The following is a 19,814-nucleotide window of genomic DNA, read 5'->3' as shown; positions in this document are numbered from 1 at the left end:
ATGATGTAACAGCAGAATAGTGACTGCAGCTCTGGAGGCGACTGGAGGATAAGAAATGATGTAACAATCAGAGCATTCTCAGGATGTTATGGAGACTGTAACCTTTTGGATTTTCGGTTATTGTTTTTCACCATTTTCATGATCTCTGATCATTACTTTTGTAGAGAACAATGTAAGCAGCTTTCTCACAGCTGAGGGTTTGCTTCCATTGTATCCAGTCCATGGAGAAGCCTTTTACCTGCAGTGTTACATTGTAACAAGCTTCATGCACTGGGGGAGAGGGATTGTGCTGCTGGTTTTGCTGCTGTCTTCACTCTGTTTCACTCATAGAGGGTCGTCACTCTCCGCTTCGCTCAGCGAGGGTCTTCACTCTCCGTTTCGCTCAGCGAGGGACTTCACTCTCCGCTTCGCTCAGCGAGGGTCTTCACTCTCCGCTTCGCTCAGCGAGGGTCTTCACTCTCCGCTTCGCTCAGCGAGGGTCGTCACTCTCCGCTTCGCTCAGCGAGGGTCTTCACTCTCCGCTTCGCTCAGCGAGGGTCTTCACTCTCCGCTTCGCTCAGCGAGGGTCTTCACTCTCCGCTTCGCTCAGCGAGGGTCTTCACTCTCCGCTTCGCTCAGCGAGGGTCTTCACTCTCCGCTTCGCTCAGCGAGGGTCTTCACTCTCCGCTTCGCTCAGCGAGGGTCTTCACTCTCCGTTTCGCTCAGCGAGGGACTTCACTCTCCGTTTCGCTCAGCGAGGGTCTTCACTCTCCGCTTCGCTCAGCGAGGGTCTTCACTCTCCGCTTCGCTCAGCGAGGGTCTTCACTCTCCGCTTCGCTCAGCGAGGGTCTTCACTCTCCGCTTCGCTCAGCGAGGGTCTTCACTCTCCGCTTCGCTCAGCGAGGGACTTCACTCTCCGCTTCGCTCAGCGAGGGACTTCACTCTCCGCTTCGCTCAGCGAGGGACTTCACTCTCCGTTTCGCTCAGAGAGGGTCTTCACTCTCCGTTTCGCTCAGAGAGGGTCTTCACTCTCCGTTTCGCTCAGAGAGGGTCTTCACTCTCCGTTTCGCTCAGAGAGGGTCTTCACTCTCCGTTTCGCTCAGAGAGGGTCTTCACTCTCCGTTTCGCTCAGAGAGGGTCTTCACTCTCCGCTTCGCTCAGCGAGGGTCGTCACACTCAGCTTCGCTCAGCGAGGGTCTTCACTCTCCGTTTTGCCCAGCGAGGGTCTTCACTCTCCGCTTCGCCCAGCGAGGGTCTTCACTCTCCGCTTCGCTCAGCGAGGGTCTTCACTCTCCGCTTCGCTCAGCGAGGGTCTTCACTCTCCGCTTCGCTCAGCGAGGGACTTCACTCTCCGCTTCGCTCAGCGAGGGACTTCACTCTCCGCTTCGCTCAGCGAGGGACTTCACTCTCCGTTTCGCTCAGAGAGGGTCTTCACTCTCCGTTTCGCTCAGAGAGGGTCTTCACTCTCCGTTTCGCTCAGAGAGGGTCTTCACTCTCCGTTTCGCTCAGAGAGGGTCTTCACTCTCCGTTTCGCTCAGAGAGGGTCTTCACTCTCCGCTTCGCTCAGCGAGGGTCGTCACACTCAGCTTCGCTCAGCGAGGGTCTTCACTCTCCGTTTTGCCCAGCGAGGGTCTTCACTCTCCGCTTCGCCCAGCGAGGGTCTTCACTCTCCGCTTCGCTCAGCGAGGGTCTTCACTCTCCGCTTCGCTCAGCGAGGGTCTTCACTCTCCGCTTCGCTCAGCGAGGGTCTTCACTCTCCGCTTCGCTCAGCGAGGGTCTTCACTCTCCGCTTCGCTCAGCGAGGGTCTTCACTCTCCGCTTCGCTCAGCGAGGGTCTTCACTCTCCGCTTCGCTCAGCGAGGGTCTTCACTCTCCGCTTCGCTCAGCGAGGGTCTTCACTCTCCGCTTCGCTCAGCGAGGGTCTTCACTCTCCGCTTCGCTCAGCGAGGGTCTTCACTCTCCGCTTCGCTCAGCGAGGGTCTTCACTCTCCGCTTCGCTCAGCGAGGGTCTTCACTCTCCGCTTCGCTCAGCGAGGGACTTCACTCTCCGTTTCGCTCAGCGAGGGACTTCACTCTCCGTTTCGCTCAGCGAGGGTCTTCACTCTCCGTTTCGCTCAGCGAGGGTCTTCACTCTCCGTTTCGCTCAGCGAGGGTCTTCACTCTCCGTTTCGCTCAGAGAGGGTCTTCACTCTCCGTTTCGCTCAGAGAGGGTCTTCACTCTCCGCTTCGCTCAGCGAGGGTCGTCACACTCAGCTTCGCTCAGTGAGGGTCTTCACTCTCCGTTTTGCCCAGCGAGGGTCTTCACTCTCAGCTTCGCTCAGCGAGGGTCTTCACTCTCAGCTTCGCTCAGCGAGGGTCTTCACTCTCAGCTTCGCTCAGCGAGGGTCTTCACTCTCAGCTTCGCTCAGCGAGGGTCTTCACTCTCAGCTTCGCTCAGCGAGGGTCTTCACTCTCAGCTTCGCTCAGCGAGGGTCTTCACTCTCAGCTTCGCTCAGCGAGGGTCTTCACTCTCAGCTTCGCTCAGCGAGGGTCTTCACTCTCAGCTTCGCTCAGCGAGGGTCTTCACTCTCCGTTTCGCTCAGCGAGGGTCTTCACTCTCCGTTTCGCTCAGCGAGGGTCTTCACTCTCCGTTTCGCTCAGCGAGGGTCTTCACTCTCCGTTTCGCTCAGCGAGGGTCTTCACTCTCCGTTTCGCTCAGCGAGGGTCTTCACTCTCCGTTTCGCTCAGCGAGGGTCTTCACTCCCCGTTTCGCTCAGCGAGGGTCTTGGCCCCATGAACTCGTCGCTATTCTTTCTTTTACAGCTTTTAGTGATAAAACCTTTTCATTTTTGCTACATCTCTGATCTCCATGGAAACAGCAGCGCGCGGCCGTCAGGATTTATGATCTCGGGTTTTCTGCCGGAGCTGTCAGATTAGACAGATATGAGCGAAGCACGAAAAACATAAAGACTCAAAAATGGCAAAAACCGATCAGATGTGGTAAATGTAGCCAGTATAATGGAGGCTTGTGCAGGGGCCCCGCACACTCAGGGGCCCTCCGGCCACTCAGCAATGTTAGGTCCTACAAGTACGGAGCTGTAGCCTCATCATCCCAATCTTTCAGACAGTTTGGGCTCCGTTCCAATAAATCAGGTTTGCCCTGGAAATTGCCCCTTTTATGCAAATTAGTCTAATCAGCACCTCCCCTGCGGAGCCGCTTCCCGGACAATGAAACAGCTCCGCTGGTATGTGATGTGTGAGGAGGCGGATGTGCCTTGTGATGTCACCAGCAGCCTGTGACATCACTGGGGCCAGCTGCAGCTATTGGTCCTGAGAGGCTCAGCCAGCAGGGGGGGCCAGAGAGTCATGACACAGAGCTAAAGATGGGGATTTTCATGGAGTTTTTTGCTGCAGATTTGCAGATGGATTTTCAGAATCTGTATAACTGAAGGACCGGCTGCGGATTATAAAATCTGGGGCAAATGTGATCTCTGGACAGAAGTAAGAGAAGACAGCAGAACTATGAGTGCAGCTCTGGATGTGACCAGACTAAGAGGCAAGATGCAATCTAGGACAGCAGAACAGCGAAAGGAACGCTATATGTTACAGCTTTGGATGTGACTGGAATATAATAAAAGATAAAACTGCAGAACTGTGAATACAGCTGTGGGTGTGACTGCAGTATAGCAAAGCAGAATCAAGAATGCATCTCTGACATAATGATAGACCAGAACTATGAGTGAAGCTCTGGATATGGCTGGAGTAAAATACAAGATGATGCTGCAGAATTGTGAATGCTGCTCTGGATGTGAATACAGTGTAATATGCAACAGTAAAACAGTGAATGCAGCTTTGGAGGTGCCTGAAATATAAGATGAAGGTAAAACACTAGAACTGATGTTTAAGACATGATAACGCACTAGAGATGAGAGTGCAGCTCTGGCTGTGACTAAAGTAAAATTCAGGATGAAACAGCAGAACTATAAATTCAGCTCTGGATGTGAAATAGGACAAGATGATGACACAGCAGAACTAAGGGTGCAGCTCTGGATGTGGAAAAGGCAAGATAGCAGAATGGAACTCTGTTACTGATGTATCAGATATGATTAAACATTAAAACTGAGTGCAGCTTTGGATGTGACTGGAATATAATAAAAGAAAAAACTGCAGAACTATGAATACAGCTCTGGGTGTGATTGCAGTATAAGATAGCATAGTAGAATCAAGAATGCAGCTCTGTATGTCACTGATGTATGATAGATAATGATAGACTAGAACTATGAGTGTAGCTCTGGATATGACTGGAATAAAATTCAAGATAATACTGCAGAATTATGAATGCTGCTCTGATGTGACAGAAATATCAGATGAAGGTAAAACACTAGAAGAACTGATGAAATACTAGAACTGTGATTGCAGCACTGGCTGTGACTAAAGTAAAATACAAGATGAAACAGAACTGTGAGTGCAGCTCTGGCTGTGACTGGAGAGCAAGCTACTGAGTGCCAGAGCAGCATGTGTGATATTAATGTACTAATATTGCATTATGATGTTAATATATGTATCATCTCGCAGTACAGGGCCTCACCTTGCCATTAGGACTGGCTTTCTTAAATACTCTGCAAAGAAAGAGAAAAAATATATATATTAGAAATATATATATTAGAATTTAAAGGAACACGCACACTAATAAGAGGACAATGTGTAGATCACTATGACGGTGGCGGCCATTGTGTGTCTGATCCACCATGCACAACTCCACTCTCCTCCCGCGGAAATCTACATTTTATTGCCGATATTTATACTCCGGTCACATCTAAAGCTGCGGTCACAACTCTCGCCGGACTGCCATTCATGTCAGATCACGGCTCACTGCAAAATTGTAACTGCAGCTTGGAATGTGACTGGACAATATTTGATCATAAAACAGAAAAGTGAAATGAAGCCTGTAACAAAATGATGACGAGAGAAGTTCTACAACTTTCTAAAAAGTTATTAGAGGAATCATCTCCATAACTCGTCTGCACCCGTCTTGATAAATCCTCCTCCTTCCTTTTGGGCTCCAGTTTCTCACTATTTTCAGGATCTTCACTGTCATTGAACGATAACACTTGTTTCCAGTCAGTGACAGTAACTTGTATCTACTGAAAAATGGAGACGATGGTCTCATTATCAGGCGACAGAAACCTCTCTGCTGTATCAGTCCACACAGTTGTATCCAGGATTACTGTCACCGGAAACAAGTCGTCTGGAAAATGACCAAGAAGATAAAAAATTAAGGGCCCAATTCTTCATTTTGACTTGTTTCCGTTTTTTTCGCCAAATTCTTCAAAACTCTGCTAGATCTGAGGGACGATTCTGCAACAATTTAGGAATTTTTTTTAGAAAGTTGGAAATATCCAAATGACAAAAACCAAAAATCCACGACAGCGAAGAGAGAAAAAGACAGAAAAGAGGAAACGGAGTTCAATATCGAGGTGAATTAAAGGAAGAATTTGGAGAAGCACCCCCCACCCCCCCCCCCAAAAAAAACAGCTTTAAAATATACAAAGCCAATCAGGAGAATGGGCGCTGATGCAATAAGTAGTGAGGCCCGGAGTCTTTACACAACATTCTGCGGCAGCTGAAAATCCAAACCTGCAGAAGGAGCCGACGGCGGGAACACAGCAGCACCCCATACTAATGTCATCACCTCCATGTCTGGGTACATCAGTGTTATAGGTCATTCCAAAGAGTAACTGCACGCTCAGCCTCTGCTCCATCCAAGATCGGGCCGCTGCAACCAGGGTTAGGGTTAGGACGTCTGCTAGGCCAGGGGCGTGCAAAGAAAACATGGGGCCCCCATACTGACTAGGCCCCCCACATCACCAAGAAAAAAAGAAAAAATATAATATTCATCGAGGTCACAGAAGAGCAGATCTCAAGACTCTGCAACCCTTACAAGGTCATTTTGATCCTATTGAAGCCCCTAAGTGTTCGCACACATTAAGATATCACTTTCATAGCCGCCATACAATATGATGCCAACAAAAGTGCCCCCCCAAACACAGTATTATACCCACACAGTGAATTCCTCCACAGTATCCTGCAACAACACAGTTTGATGACTCTACATTACTCCCCACCATGCAAAGAAGCATACACCCCCAGTGACCCCAACACAGTTTGATGGCCCCCACACAACCCTCCACAGTATGATGGCCCCCACACAACCCTCCACACAGTATAATGACCCTCACACAACCCTCCACACAGTATAATGACCCCCACACAACTCTCCACACAGTATAATGGCCCCCAGTGACCCCAACACAGTTTGATTGCCCCCACACAACCCTCCACACAGTATGATGGCCCCCACACAACCCTCCAAACAGTATAATGGCCCTCACACAACCCTCCACACAGTATAATGACCCCCACACATCCCTCCACAGTGTGAAGGCCCCCACTCAACCCTCCACACAGTATAATGGCCCCCAGTGACCCCAACACAGTTTGATGGCCCCCACACAACTCTCCACACAGTATGATGGCCCCCACACAACTCTCCACACAGTATAATGACCCCCACACAACCCTCCACACAGTATAAAGACCCCCACACAACCCTCCACACAGTATAATGACCCCCACACAACTCTCCAAACAGCATAATGGCCCCCACACAACCCTCCATACAGCATAATGGCCCCACACAACCCTCCACACAGTATAATGGCCCCCACACAACCCTCTACACAGTATAATGACCCCCACACAACTCTCCACACAGTATAATGACCCCCAGTGACCCCAACACAGTTTGATGGCCCCCACACAACCCTCCACACAGTATAACGGCCCTCACACAACCCTCCACACAGTATGACCCCCACACATCCCTCCACACATTATAATGACCCCCACACAACCCTCCACAGTATAATGACCCCCACACAACCCTCCACTCAGTATAATGGCCCCCACACAACCTCCACGCAGTATAATGGCCCCATACAACCCTCCACACAGTATAATGGCCCCCACACAACCCTCCACACAGTATAATGGCCCCCACACAACTCTCCACACAGTATAATGGCCCCCAGTGACCCCAACACAGTTTGATTGCCCCCACACAACCCTCCACACAGTATGATGGCCCCCACACAACCCTCCAAACAGTATAATGGCCCTCACACAACCCTCCACACAGTATAATGACCCCCACACATCCCTCCACAGTGTGAAGGCCCCCACTCAACCCTCCACACAGTATAATGGCCCCCAGTGACCCCAACACAGTTTGATGGCCCCCACACAACTCTCCACACAGTATGATGGCCCCCACACAACTCTCCACACAGTATAATGACCCCCACACAACCCTCCACACAGTATAAAGACCCCCACACAACCCTCCACACAGTATAATGACCCCCACACAACTCTCCAAACAGCATAATGGCCCCCACACAACCCTCCATACAGCATAATGGCCCCACACAACCCTCCACACAGTATAATGGCCCCCACACAACCCTCTACACAGTATAATGACCCCCACACAACTCTCCACACAGTATAATGACCCCCAGTGACCCCAACACAGTTTGATGGCTCCCACACAACCCTCCACACAGTATAACGGCCCTCACACAACCCTCCACACAGTATGACCCCCACACATCCCTCCACACATTATAATGACCCCCACACAACCCTCCACAGTATAATGACCCCCACACAACCCTCCACTCAGTATAATGGCCCCCACACAACCTCCACGCAGTATAATGGCCCCCATACAACCCTCCACACAGTATAATGGCCCCCACACAACCCTCCACACAGTGTGATGGCCCCCACACAACCCTCCACACAGTATAATGGCCCCCACACAACCCTCCACACAGTGTGATGGCCCCCACACAACCCTCCACACAGTATAATGGCCCCCACACAACCCTCCACACAGTGTGATGGTCCCCACTCAACCCTCCACACAGTATAATGGCCCCCACACAATCCTCCACACAGTAAAATGGCCCCCACACAACCCTCCACACAGTAAAATGGCCCCCACACAACCCTCCACACAGTAAAATGGCCCCCACACAACCCTCCACACAGTATGATGGCCCCCACACAACCCTCCACACAGTAAGATGGCCCCCACACAATCCACCACTCAGTATGATGGCCCCCACACAACTCTCCACACAGTATTAATGGCCCCCACACAATCCACCACTCAGTATGATGGCCCCCACACAACTCTCCACATAGTATTAATGGCCCCCACACAACCCTCCACACAGTATAATGGCCCCCATACAACCCTCCACACAGTATGATGGCCCCACACAACCCTCCACACAGTATAATGGCCCCCATACAACCCTCCACACAGTATGATGGCCCCACACAACCCTCCACACAGTATGATGGCCCCCACACAACCCTCCACTCAGTATGATGGCCCCCACACAACCCTCCACTCAAAATGATGGCCCCCACACAACCCTCCACACAGTATAATGGCCCCCACACAACCCTCCACACAGTATAATGGCCCCCACACAACCCTCCACACTGTATGATGGCCCCCACACAACCCTCCACACAGTATAATGGCCCCCACACAACCCTCCACACAGTATAATGGCCCCCACACAACCCTCCACACAGTATAATGGCCCCCACACAACCTCCACACAGTATAACGACCCCCATACAACCCTCCACGCAGTATAACGACCCCCATACAACCCTCCATACAGTATAATGGCCCCCACACAACCCTCCACACAGTGTGATGGCCCCCACTCAACCCTCCACACAGTGTGATGGCCCTCACTCAACCCTCCACACAGTATGATGGCCCCCACACAACCCTCCACACAGTATAATGGCCCCCATACAACCCTCCACACTGTATGATGGCTCCCACACAACCCTCCACACAGTATAATGGCCCCCACACAACCCTCCACACAGTATAATGGCCCCCACACAACCCTCCACACTGTATGATGGCCCCCACACAACCCTCCACACAGTATAATGGCCCCCACACAACCCTCCACACAGTATAATGGCCCCCACACAACCCTCCACACAGTATAATGGCCCCCACACAACCTCCACGCAGTATAACGACCCCCATACAACCCTCCATACAGTATAATGGCCCCCACTCAACCCTCCACACAGTGTGATGGCCCTCACTCAACCCTCCACACAGTATGATGGCCCCCACACAACCCTCCACACAGTATAATGGCCCCCATACAACCCTCCACACTGTATGATGGCTCCCACACAACCCTCCACACAGTATAATGGCCCCCACACAACCCTCCACATTGTATAATAGCCCTCCAAACTGTGTAATTGCCCCATTGATTAAAATAATAAAAATGCTGACTTTTCCTTGTTACTCCACTGCTGCACTCTCCTCAGCGTGTGGTCTCAAGCTCTGCACTGCTTGGCACAGCAGGCGAGATGTGGTTACATTATCGACCCAGCACTGCACTGAGACGTCAGACAATAGAGGGGGAGCGGATGGCTCGCTGGTCATCCAGAGTGTGATTCCAGTTGGGGGGCCTTGACTCGTGAGCCCAATAGCGGCCACGTGTTATACCTGTGGCGCCCCTGAGGGTTCAGTCGCCACAGAGGTACTGCACCTCCTCCTGAGGTGTTGTACCCCACCATCCAGATAAGGTGGAGACACCTGACCACACTCCAACACCTGCACCCCACACCACAAAGTAGTGTAGCAAAGCACCTTCGGCGGCTCCCTGCTTGGAGTGTAGCATAGCACCCCTTGGTGGCTCCCTGCTTGGAACACGAAACGTGCTGGGAGATGGGTGGAGTTTAGTTTACATAAAAGAGCGGGAAGAGTTGAGTCAGTCAGTCAGTCTTTGTGATGGTGTGATATGCTATGTGGATGTCATTTTTTGTATATTCCTATTTTTCTATTTCAGTTATTTTCATAGTGTTTTTCTTATTACATTGTAAGTCTACAGCCTCACTGTATCTGTCTCTTGATGGCCCCCTGTAGTGCATTAATCCCTAAGGCCCTTTGTTCTCCTCTGGGAGGCCTGGAAACAGCCCCCAACTTGTTTGACTTTCCCTGGACAAGGAAGGGGGTCAGGGGAGAACAGGAGCTGGGCAAGTCTGTTACTGTTTGGACAGGATCGTTTAAAGACTGCATTTCAGAGAGAAGGACCCATTTTATCCTCTGGTGCTAGAGTTTTGGAATCTCGTTTCCATGGACATTTTATCCTGTCACTGGACTGCATTCTTATTCTGGACTATCTTATCCTTTGTGTGGTGGACAGAATATGGACCTTTTCGTATTTTTGCCTGAATAAAGGTCTTGGAATGTTCACTCTTCGCTTGCTCTGTTGATTGTGTGATACCATAGAAGGACCCCATGACAACTGGTGGCAGCAGTGGGATCAACAGAGCGTAACCCAATGGAGAAACACCCACAGAGTGAGTACAGAAATTGGACTGTATGCAGTTTACAGGAGAGAGCCAGAGACCTGAGCCTGAACTACCAGGGACTGACTAAAGAGGCCTTAATCGATCTACTGGTGGGCGCTACCCCGGCCACCTCCTCCCAGATGTCTGAAGGACGAGCACTGGAGACAGGGATCCCCTTTCAGAAAAGCCAGTGGTTGGTGTGGTACGAAGAAGAGAAGGCGGTTCTGGGCCCCGGCGTCTCTCAGGAGTACAAGGAGGAGGCTACCCGCCGGGCACAGCGGAGACATGAAGCAATGGCGCTTGAAAACGGGAGTAACGCAATGTGGTGTGTAACCCCAACAATCCGGGAGCCTGTACGGATCACCCGGACAGAGTTTAAGCCATTTGATGAGGCTTCCGGAGATGTGGAGGGGTTCTTCAAGGAGTTTGAGCAGCAGTGTGCTGTGATGGAGGTGCCCCACTCTAGCTGGATGCGTTTGTTAGTGGGGCTCCTGAACGGAAGCATGACGGAGGCTTACCGAACCATTGATGCACTGCAGAATCGGGATTATAACATTGTAAAGCGGACTATCCTGGATTACCATGCTATCACCCCAGAATCATATAGGGCCAAGTTCCGAGACCTCCCATGCACCACGGGGGGATCGTTTAGGATGTATGCACATAAGATGTCCGAGGCATGTCGGAGATGGCTGGAAGCAGAAAACGCCTTTACTGTGGAAGATGTTATACAGGCGTTCCTTATAGAACAATTTCTTGCCAAGTGCCCTGCAGAGGTACGGGAATGGGTCCGGGAGCGCACGCCGTGTACCGTGGATAGAGCTGCAGCCCTGGCCGATGAAGCCCTTACTATCCGGCCGTAATGGAGGAGGCTTCTGGACAATGAACCACGGCCTGCTCCCGCGCCCCGTCCCCCTCCAATTATATCTGCCCTTCCACCTAGTCGCAAGCCGATGACAATCACGCCTCACAATCCTAAGCCCCAACAGTTCCGACCACGACCTGGGGGTATCACAGAGAGGAGGTGTTATGGGTGTGGGCAACCTGGACATTTGCAGTCTGGCTGTCCCTCCAGGATTCGGAGGGAGCCCCACGCAGCCCCACCTCGTCCAGTGCATCTTGTACACTCCACCACACCTGAGGAAGAGCTACCACCACCCCCACCAGAGTGGACCACCGACCACAGCACCATAGATACCCCTCCTGGAGAGTACGGACTCCGGCCTCTGTCCTTTAGCTACTCAGAGCAACGGCAACGCCACCTGCAGGATGTCTTTATTGATGGATACAAAGTGTCAGGATTTAGAGACACGGGGGCATTCTTGACTATCGCTGACCCCCGTGTGGTTCGACCCGAGGCAATTTACCAGGGTCCGGGAATTCCCATTGTCCTGGCGGGGGGTGCCCGCAAATATATACAGCGAGCTTCTGTGCGTTTGGATTATGGTTGTGGAGAAAAACTGTGTTGAATTGGAGTTATGGGAGGACTTCCTGCAGATCTCCTTAGGAACGACATTGGGGAGTTACAGTGCCAATTTGTGGGAGCAGTCAGCCGACTACAGGCCCTTCAAGCACTACGTCATCCGGACCCCACCGGGGAGCAACCACCACGAACCGCATCAGAGTCGGTAAGCAATACTTTCGCTGCTACTACATTGGGAGTCTTGGGACAGAGAGGAGTTTAGGAGAGAAATAGAGGGTGACACTAGCTTAGCAGCCCTTAGGCGAAAGGCAGAAACTGGGCACATGGGAGATAATGGGGATGGCTTCACACGAGAAAACGGACTGTATTATCGTGTAACAAAGGGCAGTGACCAGGGCAACCCTGACGCAACGACCAGGCAACTCATTGTCCCTCAGAAGTACAGGGCACAGCTACTTCAACTGGCCCATGACATCCCCTTGGCTGGGCATCAAGGGAGAAAAAGGACTGAAAAGAGACTCACCCAAAGTATTTACTGGCCGGGCGTCTCGCAGTCGGTAGCCCATTATTGCCGCACCTGCGATGTGTGCCAGCGAATGCGGCATCCAGGAGCTCGACATAAGGTACCCCTGCAATCCCTGCCCGTAATTGAGGAACCATTTCAACATGTAGCTGTTGACAACATAGGTCCTCTGGCCCACCCCAGCCGGTCGGGGAAAAAATATATCTTGACCGTGGTGGACTATGCCACTAGGTATCCTTAAGCTGTGGCCCTGTCCAGTATTACAGCAGTAAAGGTAGCCGAGGCCCTTGTTACCATCTTTACCCGGGTAGGGTTTCCTAGTGAAATATTGTCGGATCAAGGCACTCCGTTCATGTCAGATCTGGTCCAGTCCCTATGGCATACCTGTGGTGTTCGAGCCATTCGCACCACCCCATACCACCCGCAGACCAACGGACTATGTGAACGCTTTAATGGAACCCTAAAAAATATGCTGAGGGCTTTTGTTGACGTTGAGAAAGACTGGGAAAAGTACCTGCCACATCTCATCTTCGCCTATCGGGAGGTTCCCCAAGAGTCCACAGGGTTCTCTCCCTTCAAACTACTGTTTAGCCGGAAGGTCCGTGGGCCTCTCACACTTCTGAAAGAACATTTGGAGGGAGACATCTCAGATACCGGAATGCCCATCGTTCCCTATGTTCTAGTGCTCAGAGACCCTCTCCTAGCTACCTTCGCTAAAGAACATCAGCGAATGGCCCAGTCCAGACAAAAAACCTGGTATGACCGTAATGCCAGGAACCGGGAATTTATGGAAGGACAGCAAGTGCTCATGATTACTGCTTCCCCTGCCAACAAGCTTCAAGCAGTGTGGAAAGGCCCTTATCAGGTTGTCAAGAAAATTAATGACACTATGTTATTGCCCTGGACTCTAGTGGTCGACGACAGAAAACCGTCCACATTAACATGCTGAAAGACTACCACGACCGATCTCTGCCTGTTCTAGCTGTCTGCCACCCCCCTAGTGATACCGCCGCCGACGAGTATCTCCCAGATCTCCTCCAGGTTGCCCAAGCGGGAGGATCACTGGAACAAGTGCCCCTGGGCTCCCATTTATTTGATATTCAAAAGGACGATATTGTCGCCGTACTAAGGCCAAGGGCTGCTGCTTTCTCCTCAAAGCCGGGGAAGACTACTCTCACCAGTCACCATGTGGAAACCCCAGGACAACGCCCCATCCAGCAGGCTGCCTACCGGGTTCCAGAGGCTGTTCAAGGTATGATAAAGAACGAACTGGAGGAGATGAAACAACTGGGAGTTATTCAGCCATCTCACAGTTCTTGGGCCTCTCCTGTCGTCCAGGTCCCCAAGAAGGATGGTACAACACGATTCTGCGTCGATTACAGACGACTAAATGATGCCACCAAGAGTGATGCTTATCCCATGCCCAGGATTGATGAGCTATTGGATCGTCTGGCCAGTGCCCAATTTGTGACCACGTTAGACTTGAGGAAGGGGTACTGGCAGATACCCCTAACGGAGGACGCTCGGGAGTGCTCAGCCTTCATTACTCCATTTGGGCTTTATGAGTTCCTGGGAATGCCCTTTGGGATGAAAACTGCCCCCGCTACTTTCCAGAAACTGGTGGATCGACTGTTACAACAATGTCAGGACTTTGCCTGTGCTTACTTAGACGACATCGCCATTTTTAGCACAACCTGGGAGGAACATCTTAAACACTTGGGCATAGTGCTGGACTGTATCCTTACTGCAGGACTGACCATTCGCCCTGATAAGTGCCAAATAGGGATGGCTGAGGTGCAGTACCTCGGGCATAGAGTAGGGGGTGGGACACTAAGGCCTGAGCCTGCCAAGGTGGAAGCCATTAGCAACTGGTGTAGACCCCAGACTAAAAAGCAGGTACTTGCATTTTTAGGAACTGCTGGATACTATCGCAAATTTGTTTCTAACTTCAGCACCTTGGCCAAGCCCCTAACCGACCTGACCCGCAAGAACATGCCTAGGAATGTGACGTGGACGACGGCATGCGAGGATGCCTTTTCAGCGTTAAAGACTGCCCTCGTCACTGCTCCTGTCTTGGCTGCCCAGGATTATAAATGCAGGTTCCTCGTGCAGACAGATGCATCCACCTTTGGGATTGGGGCAGTACTTAGCCAAGTGAACGCCGCCGGAGAAGAACATCCTGTTGCTTTTGCCAGCCGGAAACTACTGGATCGGGAAGTTGCCTATGCCACTATTGAAAAGGAGTGCCTTGCCATCGTATGGGCGCTAAAAAAATTGCAGCCCTACTTGTATGGCAGAGACTTTACAATTGTTACAGACCACAACCCCCTCACATGGCTGAATCGCGTATCAGGGGACAATGGAAGATTGCTGCGGTGGAGCTTGTCCTTACAACCCTACAGCTTCTCCATCCAATACAAGCGGGGAAGCCAACACCAGAACGCCGATGGACTGTCTCGACAAAAAGAACCATAGGCTCCCCAGGCCGACCTACCCCTGCCACTGTACCAGGAATTATAAATAACTGAGCAATGTGGAAAAAAGTGAGCAAGCCAGAGGTCTGTGTAGACCTCATGGCGTGCTCACTTATTATGGGGGGGGGGGGGGAGGTTGTGATGGTGTGATATGTTATGTGGATGTCATTTTTTGTATATTCCTATTTTTCTATTTCAGTTATTTTCATAGTGTTTTTCTTATTACATTGTAAGTCTACAGCCTCACTGTATCTGTCTCTTGATGACCCCCTGTAGTGCATTAATCCCTAAGGCCCTTTGTTCTCCTCTGGGAGGCCTGGAAACCGCCCCCAACTTGTTTGACTTTCCCTGGACAAGGAAGGGGGTCGGGGGAGAACAGGAGCTGGGCAAGTCTGTTCCAGTGTGGACAGGATCGTGTAAAGACTGCATTTCAGAGAGAAGGACCCATTTTATCCTCTGGTGCTAGAGTTTTGGAATCTCGTTTCCCTGGACATTTTATCCTGTTACTGGACTGCATTCTTATTCTGGACTATCTTATCCTTTGTGTGGTGGACGGAATATGGACCTTTTCGTATTTTTGCCTGAATAAAGGTCTTGGAATTGTTCACTCTTCGCTTGCTCTGTTGATTGTATGATACCAGAGAAGGACCCCATGACAGTCTTTCATTCAGTCAATGAGTGAGGATGTAGAAGGACAGAGAGTGAGACGGAGAAGATCCCCGGGAGAGGGATGGAAGAGGGAAGTGCTGCAGCAGGCCACAGTGATCTGGGTCTGCTGGCACAGGAAAGAGACAGAGAAAGGAAGCTTGAGTCTCCATTGGGACGAAGGATTAGCATGGAACGTGAGGAGAATAAGAGAACAAGGACCAGGGTTAAAAGAGAACCCTTTTCAAGTTCTAAGTGCAAGGCCGGGGTCCGGTCCCCGAGGTTGTATGGATACTAATGGTCCTGCAGCAGACACCGGAGGAATAGAAGTAGTGACCACTTTATTCCCACACAAGACTTGGGGGCACAACAGCAACTGGATAGTGAGCTGGGACTTAGTAGCAAGGAGTCCCCGAAGCAGGCTACAGCTGTCTGCCGTACAAGTAGAGTTCATATGAACATCTGACAGGAGGAACTCCAGTGTAACTCAGTACTAGGAGTACTTCACTCAAAGGCGCTATAAGAGGAGAAGTTCAGAAAAGGCACATATGTTGGCGGAGTGTTGGAAAGGAGTACCTCATCTTGCCTGGAAGTTGGCTGAGCTCCTGACCCGGAGGACACGGCACGGATGCGGGCACCTGTACCACAACAGACTGTGAGTAAAGCTTTGGAACTACATGCCCTGGTGTCCTCCACTTATTCTTGCGCCAACCTGTCCAGCACTGCTACATCTCTCGCGCCTGACACTACACCATTTAAGTGTCACTTCACCTACTCTGCCCTGGGACTCCAGCCCTGCCTGTGGAGGGCTATAACATCATTGCTGCACCACACCATCTGTTCCAGAGGATCTGTCTGCAGCGTCGGCTTACATCTTCCTTGCCGAACACCACAGGTGGCGTCACAAATCACATAAACTTTCACCACCATAAGCGCACTGAAACAACCCCCTTTGCAATGGAGCCCCAGGGCCACGGGCCGGGTCACAGCTGCCGTGACAACCTCCGTTGAGAAGATCAACCTTCCCGATACCGAGTACTCCACGGCCCTGGTGAGTGAGGGCGCTCCATACCACTCTCTGCAGTATGTCACTGGATGCAGCCCTCAATCTCGAGATCGCATGGGGTCTGATCGGTCGGCCATGCTCTGGGCAGGCACAGAGGTCATTAGATTCTCACACTAATCTTACTATTCACAGATTTCACTTCTGACACAGCTGCACAGAATTCTGGGACTTCTATACGACGTCAGCAAATCGATGTTCTGATTATTACTCAATTATTAGATATCGGGGAGTATTTTCCAAGGTTGATGCCTGTGATGTTCCGCTGCAACTGACTGTACTGTACCTTTAAGAAATATTATTTCTACAGGACGGAGCGTTACATTGTATCTTCTGCCTCGTAACAAATATTTAGTATTTCTTGGAGTAAAAGAAAAAGTATTCAGACCTGCAGAACGATCAGGAAGGGGCCCGAAACCCAGGACATTCATAGGGCCACAAAGACCGTACATAAATGAATGGTGAATCCCCTGCACAGCCAGGCGCCCCCGTATTGTGCCCGCAGATCCAGTGCTCAGCATAAATGAGTACACTCCTCTGGAAAGTAACTATTTCACCAATATTTCACAGAGAACTTAAAAATATTTTTTCCCCATTTTTTTTACCCCATAATAAGACAGTGAGGTGAACAGCAGAATATAACTCATTACTAAATCGTCTCATTTTACTCAAATTAGTTCATGCAAAAATGAGTACACCCCACATCAAAGCTTACTACACGTACCATGTATGACCACAAAGGAGGTCACGGACTAAAAAATGCATAGTGGTGTGAACTGGGTCCTCCAGCAGCACAGAGTATTTCAGGAGCGGAGTGTGCTGAGCTTATGAGGTCACAGTGGAAGAAGATGGGTCCTCCAGCAGCATAGAGTATTTCAGAAGTGGAGTGTGCTGAGCTTATGAGGTCACAGTGGAAGAAGACGGGTCCTCCAGCAGCACAGAGTATTTCAGAAGTGGAGTGTGCTGAGCTTATAAGGAGGTCACAGTGGAAGAAGACGGGTCCTCCAGCAGCACAGAGTATTTCAGGAGCGGAGTGTGCTGAGCTTATCAGAGGTCACAGTGGAAGAAGATGGGTCCTCCAGCAGCATAGAGTATTTCAGAAGTGGAGTGTGCTGAGCTTATCGGAGGTCACAGTGGAAGAAGACGGGTCCTCCCAGCAGCACAGAGTATTTCAGAAGTGGAGTGTGCTGAGCTTATAAGGAGGTCACAGTGGAAGAAGACGGGTCCTCCCAGCAGCGCAGAGTATTTCAGGAGCGGAGTGTGCTGAGCTTATCGGAGGTCACAGTGGAAGAAGACGGGTCCTCCAGCAGCGCAGAGTATTTCAGGAGCGGAGTGTGCTGAGCTTATCGGAGGTCACAGTGGAAGAAGACGGGTCCTCCAGCAGCGCAGCGTATTTCAGGAGCGGAGTGTGCTGAGCTTATCGGAGGTCACAGTGGAAGAAGACGGGTCCCCCAGCAGCATAGAGTATTTCAGGAGCGGAGTGTGCTGAGCTTATCGGAGGTCACAGTGGAAGAAGATGGGTCCTCCCAGCAGCACCGAGTATTTCAGGAGCGGAGTGTGCTGAGCTTATCGGAGGTCACAGTGGAAGAAGACGGATCCTCCCAGCAGCGCAGAGTATTTCAGGAGCGGAGTGTGCTGAGCTTATAAGGAGGTCACAGTGGAAGAAGACGGGTCCTCCCAGCAGCATAGAGTATTTCAGAAGTGGAGTGTGCTGAGCTTATAAGGAGGTCACAGTGGAAGAAGATGGGTCCTCCCAGCAGCGCAGAGTATTTCAGCAGCGGAGTGTGCTGAGCTTATCGGAGGTCACAGTGGAAGAAGATGGGTCCTCCCAGCAGCGCAGAATATTTCAGGAGAGGAGTGTGCTGAGCTTATCGGAGGTCACAGTGGAAGAAGACGGATCCTCCCAGCAGCGCAGAGTATTTCAGGAGCGGAGTGTGCTGAGCTTATAAGGAGGTCACAGTGGAAGAAGACGGGTCCTCCCAGCAGCATAGAGTATTTCAGAAGTGGAGTGTGCTGAGCTTATAAGGAGGTCACAGTGGAAGAAGATGGGTCCTCCCAGCAGCGCAGAGTATTTCAGCAGCGGAGTGTGCTGAGCTTATCGGAGGTCACAGTGGAAGAAGATGGGTCCTCCCAGCAGCGCAGAATATTTCAGGAGCGGAGTGTGCTGAGCTTATCGGAGGTCACAGTGGAAGAAGATGGGTCCTCCCAGCAGCGCAGAGTATTTCAGGAGCGGAGTGTGCTGAGCTTATCGGAGGTCACAGTGGAAGAAGACGGGTCCTCCCAGCAGCGCAGAGTATTTCAGGAGCGGAGTGTGCTGAGCTTATAAGGAGGTCACAGTGGAAGAAGATGGGTCCTCCAGCAGCATAGAGTATTTCAGGAGTGGAGTGTGCTGAGCTTATAAGGAGGTCACAGTGGAAGAAGACGGGTCCTCCCAGCAGCACAGAATATTTCAGGAGCGGAGTGTGCTGAGCTTATCGGAGGTCACAGTGGAAGAAGACGGGTCCTCCAGCAGCGCAGAGTATTTCAGGAGCGGAGTGTGCTGAGCTTATCGGAGGTAACAGTGGAAGAAGACGGGTCCTCCAGCAGCACCGGAGTATTTCAGGAGCGGAGTGTGCTGAGCTTATCGGAGGTCACAGTGGAAGAAGACGGGTCCTCCAGCAGCACCGAGTATTTCAGGAGCGGAGTGTGCTGAGCTTATCGGAGGTCACAGTGGAAGAAGACGGGTCCTCCAGCAGCACAGAGTATTTCAGGAGCGGAGTGTGCTGAGCTTATAAGGAAGTCACAGTGGAAGAAGACGGGTCCTCCAGCAGCACAGAGTATTTCAGGAGCGGAGTGTGCTGAGCTTATAAGGAAGTCACAGTGGAAGAAGACGGGTCCTCCCAGCAGCACAGAGTATTTCAGGAGCGGAGTGTGCTGAGCTTATAAGGAAGTCACAGTGGAAGAAGACGGGTCCTCCCAGCAGCACAGAATATTTCAGGAGCGGAGTGTGTTGAGCTTATAAGGAAGTCACAGTGGAAGAAGACGGGTCCTCCCAGCAGCACAGAATATTTCAGGAGCGGAGTGTGTTGAGCTTATCGGAGGTCACAGTGGAAGAAGACGGGTCCTCCCAGAAGCACAGAGTATTTCAGGAGCGGAGTGTGCTGAGCTTATAAGGAGGTCACAGTGGAAGAAGACGGGTCCTCCAGCAGCGCAGAGTATTTCAGGAGTGGAGTGTGCTGAGCTTATAAGGAGGTCACAGTGGAAGAAGACGGG

At 51.3% G+C, this 19,814-nt stretch overlaps 1 protein-coding gene across 3 annotated transcripts in view; it reads right to left on the bottom strand.

Moving 5' to 3' along the window:
• Positions 1 to 19,814, bottom strand: part of LOC141051534 (beta-arrestin-1) — a 243,229-nt gene that overhangs the window by 45,707 nt on the left and 177,708 nt on the right. For all 3 annotated transcript variants that reach the window (XM_073548495.1, XM_073548497.1, XM_073548496.1), the window contains exon 2: positions 4,547 to 4,577. In XM_073548495.1, coding sequence (XP_073404596.1) covers positions 4,547 to 4,577 — 31 coding nt within the window. The remainder of the gene's footprint in view (positions 1 to 4,546; positions 4,578 to 19,814) is intronic.

This window comes from Dendrobates tinctorius, unplaced genomic scaffold, assembly GCF_039654945.1.
Source record: "Dendrobates tinctorius isolate UK_male_01 unplaced genomic scaffold, ASM3965494v1 ptg000157l, whole genome shotgun sequence".
Classification (NCBI taxonomy): domain Eukaryota; kingdom Metazoa; phylum Chordata; class Amphibia; order Anura; family Dendrobatidae; genus Dendrobates; species Dendrobates tinctorius.
Note: the sequence above shows the minus strand (reverse complement) of the source record. Positions and strands in the feature narration are given on the sequence as shown.